At 40.0% G+C, this 15789-nt stretch overlaps 1 protein-coding gene across 31 annotated transcripts in view; it reads right to left on the bottom strand.

Annotated features, from left to right (window-relative positions):
• GIGYF2 (GRB10 interacting GYF protein 2) overlaps nucleotides 1-15789 on the bottom strand; it is an 80188-nt gene that overhangs the window by 7480 nt on the left and 56919 nt on the right. For 8 of the 31 annotated variants that reach the window (XM_075157953.1, XM_075157969.1, XM_075157955.1 and 5 more), the window contains 15 exons: nucleotides 15359-15576; nucleotides 15108-15270; nucleotides 14822-15040; nucleotides 14117-14307; nucleotides 13243-13402; nucleotides 11104-11270; nucleotides 10603-10691; nucleotides 9468-9575; nucleotides 8822-8919; nucleotides 8219-8319; nucleotides 7248-7409; nucleotides 5297-5398; nucleotides 2240-2398; nucleotides 789-1025; nucleotides 91-213 (listed from right to left, as the gene is read on the bottom strand). In XM_075157953.1, coding sequence (XP_075014054.1) covers nucleotides 91-213; nucleotides 789-1025; nucleotides 2240-2398; nucleotides 5297-5398; nucleotides 7248-7409; nucleotides 8219-8319; nucleotides 8822-8919; nucleotides 9468-9575; nucleotides 10603-10691; nucleotides 11104-11270; nucleotides 13243-13402; nucleotides 14117-14307; nucleotides 14822-15040; nucleotides 15108-15270; nucleotides 15359-15576 — 2297 coding nt within the window. The remainder of the gene's footprint in view (nucleotides 1-90; nucleotides 214-788; nucleotides 1026-2239; nucleotides 2399-5296; nucleotides 5399-7247; nucleotides 7410-8218; nucleotides 8320-8821; nucleotides 8920-9467; nucleotides 9576-10602; nucleotides 10692-11103; nucleotides 11271-13242; nucleotides 13403-14116; nucleotides 14308-14821; nucleotides 15041-15107; nucleotides 15271-15358; nucleotides 15577-15789) is intronic. The other 23 variants (XM_075157957.1, XM_075157958.1, XM_075157978.1 and 20 more) reach the window with 14 other exon arrangements.

Raw genomic sequence — 15789 nt, 5'->3', positions numbered from 1 at the left:
CTCACTATTCCTTCTAATCACTTAATTGACAGTTAAGCAGTCACATGGTTGAGTCCACTCTAACAAGTTACACTCTGTTAGTGTTTTTACCTCTTCTCGAAGCTGCCGTTCTCGTTCTTCTTCTAACTTTTGGATTTCTGCCAATGACAGGGTGGTCTGGGATTGGCAAGCTCCTGAATTTGACTGCTGACCCCATGTTGAAGATGAAGGGAGCTGGGCCAAAAAACCACATCATTAGGAATTACAAAACGTTTTATAGAATACTGCTGAAGTATAATCATGAAAAATCAGCATAAGCCACAGCTCAGAGGAAAAGGAAGGCCACCTTTAAACTTTAACAAAACACTGGGAAGTATAAAATGGTATAATTAAGTATTAAAAAGTATAAATTGTATGTTTCTTTGAATTGCCCTCTGATGTATCATAGTGTCACAGATGCAGTGTATCAAGAGTAAGGTAACACATAACTGCCTGAAAAATAGCAATCAATTTTGATTTCAAAAACTTCAGAAACTCCAAGCTTTAGAAACTTTGCGCTGGCCCTTGCTCACGGCAGCAGAATAAACATCGTACTCATCTGTGAATCCCCTTCCAGTACGCTTCTATCGACTGAATCTTTTTCTTTTGTGCTTTGCAACTTTCAAAATCAACTGTTTACCCTCTTTCCTCTCCAGATAGTTCATCCCTCCCTGCTCTGTTCAAGCGAGTCTAGATAACGCTGAATCCAGCTATGGTTTTACTTACTACACTGAACTGAAGGAAGAAGTTAAACTGTAAAAACATGTTACCTTCATTTGTGCAAGTTGCTGCTGTTGCTGCTGTTGTTGCAGCCGTCGTAAAGCCTCCTGCTGCTGCTGCCTCTGTCTCATTATTTCTTTCTGGCGCTGGAGTTCCAGCTCCTTGCGCTTTCGCTCTTCTTCTTCGAGCCGCTGTCTGGCTGCCTCTTCTTCCATGCGTAGCCGACTTTCTTCAAGTCGCCGTTGAGCTTCCTCCTCTTCACGTGCCCACTTGGCAGCCTCCTCTTCCTTCCCAGGACATAAAGAAAAGTCAAGTCTAAGTAGACTTAGAAAATCTAAATTAATTCTACTCTGTGGTATTGAGAACCTGACAGAACAGAGAGAGACCTTTACAGCTGTAATCTGTGCTGTTTAGGTTGTTCATTTACCTTTACATTTCTCAGACTAGAAAGCCCGTAATATATTTATATCCCCTCAAATTATAAGTTTCCCATTGCTCCACCAAGGGACTTTGAAGAGAATGACACCTCCCTAGTTCAGACCAGCTGATTTCACACCACTTTCCTTCTAGGGGTTACGCACCTTTCAAGTCTGAGCTTCTATCTGCTTATACTACTTACAGTCAAGCACTGCTATACTTTCAATGGAATAAAACTTCACAGGAATAAAGGGAAAAGAGGTGTTGACATGAAAGAAGAAAACAGATGACAAAGATGGTGATGTTTACTGTTGTTACCAAACACTAGAGTTGCAAAGGAAAAGATGCTTCTGCTAACAAAAGAGATGACTGTGGTGGGACAGAAATGGTGATGAATGTCCTATAAGGGAGGGGCTCTGAGTAAGTATTTTTAAATAATAACTGGCAATTCTGAAATGGACCTGGAAGTTAATGTGAAGCCGATCGTGTTTCAAGATTAGTTTGATTTAGTGACAGTGACAGTATCAATTAGGGGGCTGGAAGCTCAAGCTCCCCAATATGGACTTCTAAAGCTGACCCCAAGGGAAAAAAAACTGTTAATAGTAAGGCAAGAAAAGGGAAGAAAAAAGCTGAAACTTTGATAGCGGGTATAGTCTTGGCATAGCACAGAAAGACTGGCAAAAACTGATCATCTCAGATGACGTTGAAGGTAACAATTTTATAGTAAAGGCTCAGAGAGTGACAAATCAAAACAAATTATTATTCTAGTACTGTACTCTGCCTTTCTTTTGAAGAAACGAGTAGAAATACCATGCTGCAAAGCCATCCTTAAGGTTCAAACATGAAAGAAGACACTCATTCAACACAAATCTCTTTTCCAAAGGGCAGATCAGATTCTGATTATTTCGTCTGAAATCAGGATACAGGTAAACAACCTGTTTTTCATTCACTTGATACTGCCTACAAGCTTTGCCCTCCTCCACCAAAACTGATGGTCTCTCAGGCATGGATGCAAGTTTCAAAGCTTGTTCGTTCTGGCAGCCTCCACAATTAAACATAATAGGTCCCTTTTGCCATTTTTCACCTGTTTACGAATTAACTCCTCTCGCTGCCGTCTTTCCTCCTCTTCTCTCCTTCTCTCTTCCAATCTTCTAAGTGCTTCCTCCTGTTGTTGCCGCTCCTCTTCCTCCCGCTGCCGCCTTAGTGCAATTTCCTGCTCTCGTTGTCGCCTCAGGGCTTCCTCCTGGAGTTGGGAAAAAAACGTCAATCTATAAATGCCATTTTATTGATGAATCGCATCAGAACACAGACTACAACATGGTCTGGCCAGATAAATGGCCTCAAAAAAAGCTCCTTAGCTCCAAGCTAAGCGCTACCAAAACAACTATATTTAAACACCACAGACCCACATGTTAACAAGTTTTTTGATGCAATGTGCATCTCATACATAAATGAATTATTTTAATAAAAAAAAAACACATGAAATCATTGCCTATGTTTGGTTTTAAAAAGAATGGTGTTGAGAATGAGAACAAAGGGTGAGACTTCTCTTTCCAATATGTACTAACTGTACTTGAACGTATATATTTTAATGTGCGGGTTTCGATAATTCCTTTTCTTGGGTGTCAGCTATAAGTTGGAAGCTTTTCCTACTTATAGGATTTTCTAAACACTGACTACTCAAGTGCACTACAAAACTCAAACCACATCTCCAGACACCAGAAATAAGCTTAAGAAGCTCAGTGCACTTAAGGACACTAAGTCCCAGAGATGTGGAATTTCATGAAAGGGCTTTGACTGGGCTATTCCTATACTATTTAAATATCTTGGGTGACGAAAGGTCTCTTGGGGGCTTTTATTTTGGGCTATCCCTAAATTATTTAAATAGCTTCCAATAAATTATGTTTTGCTATCCAAGTAGCAAAATTATTAACTTAACTCAAAAATAAACATCAGCACCCTTTCCTACTGCTCTGAAGAGCAATATAAACACTTTTCCATTCTGCTACTTGGTTTTTGGAGGCATAGGGCACAACCAGCCTTCTGCTGGCCTCCTGGATATTGTTAAACAGGAGTGCATCTGTGCAACTTTTCCCCTAGTTCTGACTTTCCCTTGCATAAAATAGCCTCACTTTTTGCTGCCTTTGCTGATCTCTGAAGTCCAGCAACTGTGTTAAGGCCACCCTGCTTTTCATCCCTCCTATTCTTCTCTCCACTTTCTGACTTATCCTACCAGCTCAACCCAAAGATCCTACTTTTTGGACAAGAACTTTTTTTAAGCTTTCATAAACACATTTTCCTTTTGAACAATCAGTACTGTGCAATTGTACTCTTACAAGTTTTTTTTTATAAGCAATACATTATTCACAGGATGAAGGGACACTAATTGTGCAGCATGGATATAAATTTTGAACTCTTGTAAATCAAGGGAGTTAATTCTGAAATGTAAGACCCTTTTACTAAATCTGACACCAAACCTTCATCATATACACAAAGCACAGATAAACTGCAATACAGTTCACTGAACAACTGGACCAGGTTTCTCTCTGACAATGGCTAACTTCAGATGTCTACAATATAACTGTCCAGTAGACAGAACATTTTTTTTATAAGCAATCCTATGGCACTGAAGAGCTGCTGGCTGCAAGCCAAGAAGTAATTCATATTCCTGTGTATCACTGAAGTGGCTTAGTGCTAAATGTAAGTGCTGTAAGTGTAAGTTTTTCTTCCACTAGCTGGACATAAAACAGTAGCCTGTGAATAATCTTCTCATTAATTAAGTCCTTGATTTGTCATACTCATAAAAGCTTCAAGCACAACACACACCACCTAGACCATTTTGTTACTTGGGCTTGTAACTGAATTAATTGGACACATGCAGTCAAGTCACAATAATCAAGTGTCCCCAATACAAGTGCTGAAAAATTTCTGCTTGTTGTTTCTTTTGCTGAAAAGTCTACTGAGGAGGCTGGAGGTGTGCCAGTCTGTTTTGTTTGACTAGAGACCACAGACCAGGATCTCAGCTCAGGATGCCTAGCCGCCAGCCAGGCTGGGGGGATGTTCGGCACCAGTCATTGACATAACACATAGTACCTGAGAGAGATGAACAAAGTCACCAAGTCCTCCTGTATGACAGCAGTTCATCGATATCTCTGCCCTACTTTCCCTTTGGGAAATGAGGCTAGAATTGCCATTAATAAAACTGTAGGGATCTCTTTCTTGCTTAGGCATGCCAGGAGAGACACTGTTGAATGACAGCAATTAAAAAAAAAGACTTGTCTCCCCTAGAGAACTAAAGATGAACAGGGTTGTACCAACATGAGGAAAAAAATCTACAAGATTAAGAAAAGCTGGGAACCACACAGCTGATGTAATTTTCTTTTCCTACTCTTCACAGCTATAGAAAAGGTTGTTTTAATATTTACTTCTGTATCTTCTTATTATTCAATGTTTTTGTTTGAGCATGTGATCAAAAACATTCAAAGCTCTCCAGCTTTCTGCCACTGACTTGTATGGGGAACAGATTCATGCTTTGGCTCTTACTGCTCCCATATTCATGGCTTCCTGCTCCAAGAGAATTCCAACATTCTTTAGCACCTTTTCTAATAATTGTTTTCAAGCACACATATCTTGGCTGTACAGACAACTTATTTCAGACTGTTTAAAATATCTATAATATTGCAGAAAATCCTGAAGTAGCAAGCCTCATTTCAGTAGACTCTAGATGCTTAAATAAAATATTATAGAACTTTTGCAGTTAGTAACACCTGCAATTCTGCTTGTCTATGTTACCAAATCTTTTAGTTTTGTGGATCTCATCTTTGAACCAGGTACTTTAAAGGGAGCACTAAAGATACAATTCAGAGAAAACAATTATTAGCTAATTATTAAACCTCAAATTTTTTTCCTTAAAGCAATCAATCATTACAAAACAGAAAATATCAGACCAGAAACAAAGAAGAAATACAGGAGCTACACAAGCTGGGCATTACTGTTTGCAATTCTACAGTGCAAGTAATTGATGAAAACTATGAACAGAACTGGATTCAACATTTGGTATGACATTTCATCCTACAGAATTGAATTTCTATTAGTTATTTTTTTTTTTATTTAATTCACCATCAACAGCATATTTACTAACCTTATATACTAGTCTTTTATGCAGTATTACATCAAAAGCCTTCCTGAAGTCCAGGCAGATTAAGTCTACTGCTTCACCCCTCTCAGCTCTCACTGTCATCTCCTCAAAAGAAGTTAATCAAATTTGTTAAGCATCATCTCCTCTGTATAAATCCATGCTAATAAATCAGTTCATCCCTGATTCTACAATGCCTTCCAGTACAGAAGTCAGATTCAAATATGAGACCAGTTTGTTTTTTTTTTTTTAAATACAGAATACAATATTATTTTCTCTTTCAGAGAAGTGCTTAAACTCTTTTGTTACTTTTTCAAGACATTACTGCTCAGAATTAAGCATTGTGGCAATTATTCCATTGGTAATGAACTAAGATACTTGCTGTTACTGCTTTTCAACCCATTCTGCTTCCTCCTTGTAAATAATTATTTCCCATGACATCTCAGAAAGGGAGAATCAGATTGTTTACTGTACAAATCCAAAGTGGACAAAACACTTTGGAATTTAACGGACATTTCTAAGAAGTTATACACAGTAACAAAACTGTTAGTCTGCAATGAAACAACCCAAGTCTATTTCTTTGAAGCCACCATGGGTGAAACACATTGAGTTACCAGGTGATCAGCTGAAAAATTAGTTATTATTAAAACAGATCTAAAACAACTTAGCTCAAAAGTTAAAAACTTTTGAGTATATTATTGCTACAGTAAAGCTTGAACTCGAGCATCAAAGGATGCTTTTCCACTGTATACCGTAATGACTTGCTGTAAACAAAGTAGATATATTAAAGCAAGGAGCCATTTATTTATAGTCTAGATTCTTAAAGATACCATGAAAGCTAACGACATATCACACTGCAGTCTATTAAAAGAGATCTTTAGTGACAAAACCCAAACACTGAGTGAATTGAGGTCTATGACTAACTTACAAATAAAACTAAAGATTCTAGAGGCTTCCTCAGAAATGTCTGATCCTTAAACCAGGAAACCTGCTTTACAACTGCCTACCTAAGCACATAGAAAATATTATAAAGGACAAAATTATTTATTACTTTCACCTATTATTCATGTGCTACTTTACAGGGCATTTATTGACTAACTCCTTAGTGAATAAGCTCAACAATGTGCTTGCCCTTATCCTTCACATGCAGAATGAAAACTTTTTCACTGTCCTTCCCTCCCACAACACTTAAAGAACAATTAATTTTTCTTCCATACAGAATTCAGAAGTAAATGCTAGAAAAGTCAAGCTAATAGTGTCTCCATTTCACGTGCTTGTAAGATTAAGAACATACTACAACTCCTACATTCATTCTCCTACTGCAACACAGATCACGCCATTCATTTTAACAAATCTGCTTGTCCAAACTACATCCCTTCCTTTCCCAAATATCAACTCAAGAAAATAAAGCTGACAGACTCTACGACATAACCCAGATAATCATTTATTCAAAAAAATTGTTTAGTAAGTTAAAAAAACAAACAGGGAAAAAATAAGCTAGATGTTATATCACTTTTTTTCCACTATAGCCCTCTACATTTTATTCATTTGAAACACCTGCTCAAGCTCCAGTCTACTCCAGAACATACTCTTGTCAAAACACTAGACTGCATAAATGGTGAATAAAGATTAAACATACAATAACAGGCAACTAACTGAAGTCTAATATTGACACTAAGAAGTTGGGAGGGAATATTCCACACTGAATAAAGTCTCTCGGCTCACAAGCAGGAACCTATCTTGAAGTGAACCATCAAAGCCCATTTCTCAGACTGCAATTTGGGCTCTTAAACTTAAAATCAAGAACAGAAGAATCATTTCATATACTCACATGAAAAATATTAGAACTGTCTTCATACACATCTACCAAAGATTAATTAGACCCCACAGGATTCTTAAAGTGAGTTTTATAAAGTATTAAAATTAATTAGAGATGAACTACGTTGAGGAAACTCACTTGCTTCCTGCGGGCCAGTTCTTCTTCTTCCCGTCGTTTCCTCTCATCTTCCTGCTGCCTCCTAAGTAGCTCTTCTTGTTGCCTCCGAAGCTCCTCCTGCCTTTTCCTCTCCTCTTCCTCTCGTTTGGCCCTCATTTCCACTTCTCTCCTCTCTTGCTCTAGCTACAATTCACATAAAACTATACTCAGATGCAGGTAACGTATTCCTACACCATTTCTTAGGGCAACTTTGCTGAGATTATAGTAACAACATAACAGATGAAGCCTCTGACAGATGCTCTCCCTTAATTATAACTTTACCTATCAGCTGGCTGCCTGCTGGGGTCAGATTCCTGAAATGGTCTAGAACAATTTCTGACAATTTCTGTTCTGTAATGAACACCAGTTCTCTAGTCAGTCTTTCTGCATCAGCTCCTTAAAATAACCTCTGACTTCAGAAGCTCGTAGCGAGTTGCTTTGCAGTCATCATAAAATAATCAGTTTCAGGAAATGTACAGAATCATACAGGTTCAAACTTACAAAAATCATTTAATACTAGAGTAAGTGTGAAATAACCCTAACAAACAGGACTCTTACGATTTCCCAAACCAATTCTGGTGAAAAGATGCAAGGATTAAGAGAATGACTACCTGCTCCTACTCAGGGTTTGGCATGACAGCTCATGATGATCCCATTTTAAAACACAGGTGGCTAGTGAAGAGTTTTTAATCGCAAGTGTAAAAAATACAACCACTACTTTAGAGGTCAGTAGTACCTCCACAGCAATGATTTCCAAACAGCAGTCCACAAGGATTTCATAACTGGTTTCTATAACCCGTATTCTCTTTATGGTGTTTTCCATGAAAATCTAATCAAAATCATACAGAGTGGCCTGAAGATTGAAGAGCTAGTAGTCTTCCATTGGCTCAAGAAACAGAGTTACATTGCAGAACAGCAATCCCAACCTCTTACAGTACAAAACAGTTTCTGACCTTTGCAGCTTTGGCCTTCTCGAGCTGCTGAAGTTGTTCTAGAGCTGGTCCCTGAGCTGCAGTATCAATGGGGAGATCCCAGACACTGCTTCCTTCCCAGACTAGATAGTGAAGAAAACAAACATTGACAAGCAAAAATAAGCACATCAACAAAAACCAACTGAAAGGGGAAAATCTTGTGTATGCAGTCACTGTATTTTATGAACTAAAGTCATGACAATACATAAATCTTAGTCAGTAGAGGGCCACTTTATCTTCCTGTAGCGCAAGGCTTGGCCCTTACTGAAGCAAGGCTGGGTTTCCTACAAAATTCTAGCCAAGAACCAGCTATTCAAAGTCCTCCCATGAGAGCAGAACACCTTTGTAATATAACACTCCATCCCTTTGGACCAAGACTCCCTACAACCATAGGAAAAATTACAATATTCTTTACAGCTCTCAAATGGAATTTAAATTGCAAGGCAAAGTAGCCTGAACCAGTTAAAAAATCCTGATGCAGAAATAATTTCCCCTAGCGTCAAAAAGGGAGCGATCATCTCAAAGATATTGGCTCTTAATCCATGAACTTTTCTCAACATATCTGACACATGCTAAGCATCTTACCTGTAGGTTGTGAAGCTGACTGAAGTTCCCATATTGAGCCAGTGTCCGGCACTGACACAGACCTTGTAACAGGTGGCATCATGTTCTGTTCAGATATTCTGTAATACCAACAGGAAGAGTCAACATGCCACTTCCAGCGAGAGGAGTGCTCTGAACACGCATGAGATTCAGTAACTTGTAACATACTCCTTTCCTTCCACACCTCTATTTAAAACAAAAATATGATGCGGACAATACTACTTGCTTGCAGAGTTCTTGCTCATCTCATCCCTGCTGCCAAGACAAGGGCTAAGCCAGCTACTGCTACAGTTTTGCATTTGCTGCTTATAGGCTAGTTTGAGGAACAAGCATCTAGTATCGCAGAACTCAGTTGTTACCAGCACAACAGATCTGTCAAAAAGGTATGATTTCAACTATAAGATTTTCCTCCTCATTTTCATAAACATTCTCTGAGGGGAAGGCTACATACATAACGAAGTATTCGACATCCTGCAACCGTTTCATATTCACACAATCTTTAAAATATGTAACGCTCAAATATGAGCAAACTTGAATACGATGGACCACTGACAAGGTTGTAATTATCATTATATACAAGTTAGCGTATAGGAAGAATGGTATTCAATTCAAGTCTGGGCTAACTCACCTCATCTTCAGGGCCTGGAACTGTTGCAAGAGAATAGCGAGCTGCTGCTGCTGCTGGGATGAGAGGGCTGCCTTTTGCTGCTGAGCCAGCACCTGTGCATATTGTTGTCTTCAAAAGAGAAGCAGAGAATCACTGGTATTTGTTCACTTGCTTATTTATATAATGCCTAAGTTGCAGAAGTTGCGCACAGATTCATTCTCCGGGACTAATGCCCACTGACCTATGTAACGTACACCCCAAATACTAAAGGAAACCACAGGATGGGGCCTTGAAAAGAATCAAAATACAATACAACAAACTGGCCCACACGAGCAGAACCAAAATTCTCTTCACCCTCAACCATGTCAACTGGTTATTGCTGTCTAATGTTACTCTTGTAAGCTGTGCAACACTACTTCCCTTTTTCTATAAATTACATACAGATTGCTCAAATTAATCTGGCTTTGATGACTGCCCACCTATACAAATCAATCTCTTCCCCAGTATGCCAAGACATCCCCTAGTACAGGGGCAGGCTCTTCCCTTATCAAATCACCAGCTGACGATCAGTATTCAAAAATCATCATCATGGCACATGCCTTCAGGACCACTTGAACAAGTAGTCTATCTGATTGCTTCCTTTTCCCCAAGCTCCTATAAAACAAGTTATTAGGAACCGGCCAGAACTGAACAACTGACAACTTTGGCAAAAATGGATGACAAACTGCTTTCTCCAGGAGCTACCTTCCCTGATCTTCAAAGAGCTGAGCAAGCAGACCAAAAATAAGTTCTGCCTTCTCCATCTCCAGTTCAAAAGACGTGTAGCCTTCCCTGACTCCAAAACATCCAAACCGCATTACAAGGATAGCTGGGATTCAGTTAGACTGTAACAGCTACCTATATAGCAGGTCTCACCAAAGTAGCTATGCATGACACTAAAAAAGACTGAAAAGTGTGCCTGAAGTAGTCACACACTGTCCTAATCCTGTAGACTATCGAGCCTCTGGTGTTTGTGGAAGGCGGCTATTGCTGTTGGAGGTGAAGCACTCCCAGCCCCATTGCCCAATGGAAACAATGACAAGAAGCTGAACCCAGATGATTAAAAATGCAGAGCAGAACACAGCCACTGGGAGATCTCTGGAACTGGCAGCCTTACTGTATTAAAAGATGCTGATACTGGAGGTGCTGCATTTGGATCAGGGCCAACTCTTGTTGTCTAGTCAGCCGCTCTTGGTCCAGCTCGCCCTATGTTTAGGAATAAAACATTCTATTTTAATAACATATGTAATAACAGCAGTAGTATACTGCAAATGCAAGCAATGTAAAAGTTTCATTTTGAACCGAAAAGAAAAAGAAAATAGAAAAATACCCAGAGATCAACATTTACAAACAAAGCCTATAGTATGGTGACTGAAATACACAGCATTTGTATGTATCACAGGACCAAGCCTTCCAGCCACAGACATGGCAAAACAAGTATTTTTTAAATTGAGTGTCTTTTCTCCTCTTAAAAAGGTAATTTAACACAGGGTTCAACTTTGGTGCTTGGAACACCTGCAATTCCAAGACAGAGCAGTTGACACATAAATAATTCAACTTCCATTTGTTACAGGACTATTTGAATACAATAACTGTCACATAATTGTCACATAATTACCAGATGTGGAAGCGGTGCTGGACCTGGAGTGAAGGGAACCCTGCCCCACATTTTCATGATGTCTCCCAGCGGCTGAAAAGTCTCATCACAGGCTCTCTTAACCAACAGCGACATAGTGAAGTATCCAGCCTGGAACCACTCTGCCATCTCCTGATTACTGAAAGGACCTGAAATAACACCAACCAATACACATGGAGGGGAAGGGGAAGTAAGGTCAAGTTGAGCATACCAGAAACAAAGAGCATGGTGCTTGTTAAAGCACACAGCACCTAGCGTTCCTGTTCGTCTCATCCACTTGTCTGGACAGACAGTACGTTCAAGGCTGGAGTGTCAACGTACATAACTAGATCTTTAGAGTGGCTACAGCATTCCCTCAGATAGTCTTTACTGAAAAGTGCACGACTGCTTTTACCATGCATTGAGGGAGACGAGTCGGCTCAAAGGTGAAAGCCAAGCAGCCACGGTGGTACGAAGCTTGGTCCAGCTAATGCACACCCTGCCTTCCAGCAAAGCTCACTACCTCAGGCTCAGCATCCGGCTGACAACAGTTGCAATTTCCAGTTTGGACCTCAGCAGTATCCACTAAGCTGACAGTGCTAACAGCACAAGCGCTACTTTCCCCATATATATTGCACAGATAATTAAGCAATCTTAGCCTGTTTCAACTCTTGCCTTCAAATCAGAGGAATTCATATTTTTTATAGGAGTTTTGCTTCTGGAACTTAGCAGACGAGCAGATCCACCTCTAAGTGCAAGATTACATTTTTTAAGACAATGAGGAAACCAGTTTCTTTTCTTTTCTCAAAAAGCTACACCACTTCTCTTCCTCTTTTTCCTGAGAAAGATTTCAGTCATTCCCTTCAAAGGAGGACTCCTATACTAATTTTACATATCCAAATGGACACAAAGCCAGTATAAAAAAAAAGGTTATTTAACAGAGTAAGAACCATGTAAATGCAATTTTTTCAACAACATCTTCTGAAAAGCAAGAATATTCAGTAATTCTTGCTTTCTCTGTAAAAGTATCTTTAGAAGCTAATTCCTCCTAGAGAACATGAAACCACATGAGGTATCCCAAGAAAAAATTATGTGGGAGTCTTTACTTCTGGAGGTCACATTCAAGGAAGTACTTACTTCAATGAAAAACCGTTAGACCATCACTGAGCAATAAACACCCAACAGCGACTAACATACAGTTTGAAGCATGCTGAGCCAATAAAAACACTTTATGGTTAATATCCTTTAAACTTAAAGGGGTGAGAAGAAAACCCTAAAGATGTGTAATACCCACAGGCAAGAGACTGGCACAGATCCCACAAATAACACCCCCACAAATCCTATCTAGAGTTCATAGCTGAGGAAGTCATTCACATTAAACAGTGTTAGCAACTACTACTTAGTGAAGAACAGCAAGTAAGGAACTCACTGCTTAATTGCATTTTTAGGAAGCAGTTAAGCAGCTGCTAAAACAGAGCCCTGAAACCTCCAAAAGAAAAGTACCTTCTGAAAGCGAAGATGCAAGTATCTGTACAAAAGGCCTGTTCCTACTTTCATTGCAAAAAAACTGAGATTTCTTAAGAGAAAACTGCAAGCGTGAAACGGTTGGTATTATATGAACTTAATAATGCACTGGCTGCAAGTACAATTTAAATTGAGATTATGCGTGAGCACTGGCTTGTGAAAACTTCTTTTCTCTTTGCTCTAGATTCTAAACAAATTACCCTTCCCTGAATACTCAATGTCTTCGGGCTGAGACTAGAAAACTGATTTCAATATTTCTCATGGATTCTTCAACAAGCTACTGAATGGTCACATTCTTGTTTTGTTTCCACTATTCTCTGGAAATCTAAGTAACTATTGGCACGAAAAACAGGTTTTAGTCTAACCTCAATTTACAGAAATATGAAGTGATGGCAAACCTTAGCCACGATGAAGTATAATTCTGGACACTAGGCATGCTGAACTGATGGGGGCAGCGATGGGTAGAGGGATCCATTTTCAAAACCTAATTCTAAAGTGGTAAATTCCCTGTGCTGCTTTTGTAGAAACAAGCATCAGTATCTGTTGGTGGCAATTTTGTGACGAACTCTTTAACAGTTCTGTGAAACAAAAGAGGAAGTGTAAAGGGCACAGACCTACCCTGAATTTCTCCTTGTGGATCTTTGTAGTACCACTTCTGCATGGCTTCATGGAACAACGGCATAGAGGAACCCTTTGCTCTGTGCTCTTGAATTTTTGCTGCTAGTCTTTCATCATCAAGGGCGTTGTCCTGCAGGTATGCCACCATTTTCTCTGCTTGCTGCAGGAGACATCAAAACCAGCAAGGAATACAAGAGTTAGATGTGTGCTTACAGATTTGAAAATGAGTGCGCCAAATACAACAACCTTGTACTACCCAGTGCTCGAGTGTACCAGGAATTACAGGCAACTCAAGGACTGGCGTAACTGCACCACAAACCCTGAGCTCAGTCTACCACCTTGTCAGAATCCTGAATAAGCACGGTTCACCTGCTCAAGTAAAGCTTTAAAACAACTTGCCAAGAAGGTCCCACACAGTATCATGGTGAAAAACAAAACAGGTATGGGAGCACTAGCATGAAAAATGCTCTATATCCCAGCAGTCACTAAACTTTCATGAACACAGTCTGCGCTTTGTTTATGGTTTGTATTTTTGTTGGTTGTTTGTTTTGTTGTTGTTGTTTGTTTTTTTTTTTAAAAAAAAAAACATCGGGCATACTGTTTTATGGTTTCTCAAGGCAAATGGTGAGGCTACTTGACAGTGGCCATAAGCACTAGGATCTCTAGCTTTTTAACCCTTATTCAGAAAAACGTAACATAGGCTTAAATTATTCTCCAAAAAAATAATGGAGGGAAGAAAAGTAGCTTTCAGTATACATTGTGGAGTGTAAAGTTTCAGCTGCATTTCTGGTTTTATGGGCTTCAAATATTTTTTGGATTCCACATTCCTCCAGTCTCACGATTGTCAACAAAAAAGGAATTTGAGAAATTTTACCTGCTCTAGGTGTTTGAGGCCCTCTTCATCATCTGGGTCAGCGGGAATGTTGCCCATGCCTGGAGCAGCTGTGACAGGTGTCTGAACTGGCCGCAGAGCAGGATTTGAATTGGAAACAGGAGGAGAAAGATGAGCAGGAGAAGCTGTGTCTGCAGAAATCTGTGGCAAAGGTTGAGCAACAGAAGCCAAATCTAAAGAAAAATGTTAAAATTAGTTCACTATCTTTAACAAAAATGAAAATGACTTAAGAACTTACTGTAGAAAACATTCAACAGCTCGAAGTTAGCACCAAAGCAAGAGTATTTTCAGATCTTCCAGTATGCATGACTGCACATTGGTACTGTTAACAGCACAGGCACCCAATCTAACTTCAAGGAACGAACAGTTTAGTTCTAACAGTGCAGAACTCAGCACATTTCAGCATATCCCGTTCCCTGGCCACATGCATTTGTCCAGACTGATCTGCTCTACCACAATGAGGCACATCCACAAGTAGCTCATGTTTCTCTAGACTGCGTTGCAATGTGAAGTACCAGTGCACTGCAAGCATTTGAGATGGCATATCCAACAAATCCTGTATTTATAGACCAGCTGGTGAATTCTGGCTTTTCATCACCATAATCCAGTCCTTGCCTCTTAAAAGAGACCAAGACTAAACACAATGAGTAATGGAAACTTACTAAATTTATCTATCAAGTTTATTACCTTCCCCTCTGTTAGACATTTTGGCTGGCGGTGTATTCTCCGTTCGATTCTCTTTATCTTCTGTTTTTTCTGTTCTTTCTGGCACAGACTCTTCCTTCCTTTCAAAAAGGCTCGTCTGCAGTGGGTCTGGAGGCTGGGATTTTGGTGGAGTATCTGACCTGGCAGCTGGTGAAGATGTTTGGACTGCTTCTTCCACTGCTTCTGTAACATTACATCGTTCTACGTAACTGAATTAACAGAATTTCTACACAACAGCATAGAACAGATGCATGAGAAGCCCCCTTACCTGCCACTACTCTATCTGTCTTCTCCCCCTCTTTCTTGGTAGTCTTTTCATGATCTTTGGCTTCTTCATTGTGGCTCCCTTCAGAGTCTGATCTTTCTTCCCCTTCCTCCACAGGTCGGAAGTCCATCTCCTGTTCCTCGGGGATTGGCTCCTTCTGCACCTTCTACAAAGTCAACATAATCATCCATAATCCACCCGACATAACAGGACATTTGTTCAAAGTGAACAAAGCACCCAAGACAGCTTTTCACCTTTAAAGAGAGAAACGCTCCAGAGGAGTCAAATGTTCCCATTTCTTCTTCTGCATCTTCTAAGCACCACTCAGGGAGACTGTCCCTGTCGTCATCCATGCTGCCACTCCCACACCGTACTCGTCGATAACCCCGTTCATCATCTCGTTCCCGGAAATCAAATTCAAACCTCCGCCGTCGCTCCATGTGTTCTCGCCAGCCTGCAGAACGAGGGCCGTCTAAGGTGGGGGGAAAGTAACTTTACAAGACAGTCCCGGGGGTAGCAGCTTACTCGGAAGGGTGAAGGGGTGGGTGAAGGGACGACAAACAGTGACAGAAATTCAGAAAGCCCCTACAGGGTACAACCCACCTATGAACAGGCATCTTAAAGGACAAGGGAAAGAAAAGGAGTATCTTGCCATTAAGCAGGAGACTTTCAAATATTGTCCACT

Source organism: Calonectris borealis, chromosome 9 (assembly GCF_964195595.1).
Source record: "Calonectris borealis chromosome 9, bCalBor7.hap1.2, whole genome shotgun sequence".
NCBI lineage: Eukaryota > Metazoa > Chordata > Aves > Procellariiformes > Procellariidae > Calonectris > Calonectris borealis.
This window is presented reverse-complemented; position numbering and strand designations above follow the sequence as displayed.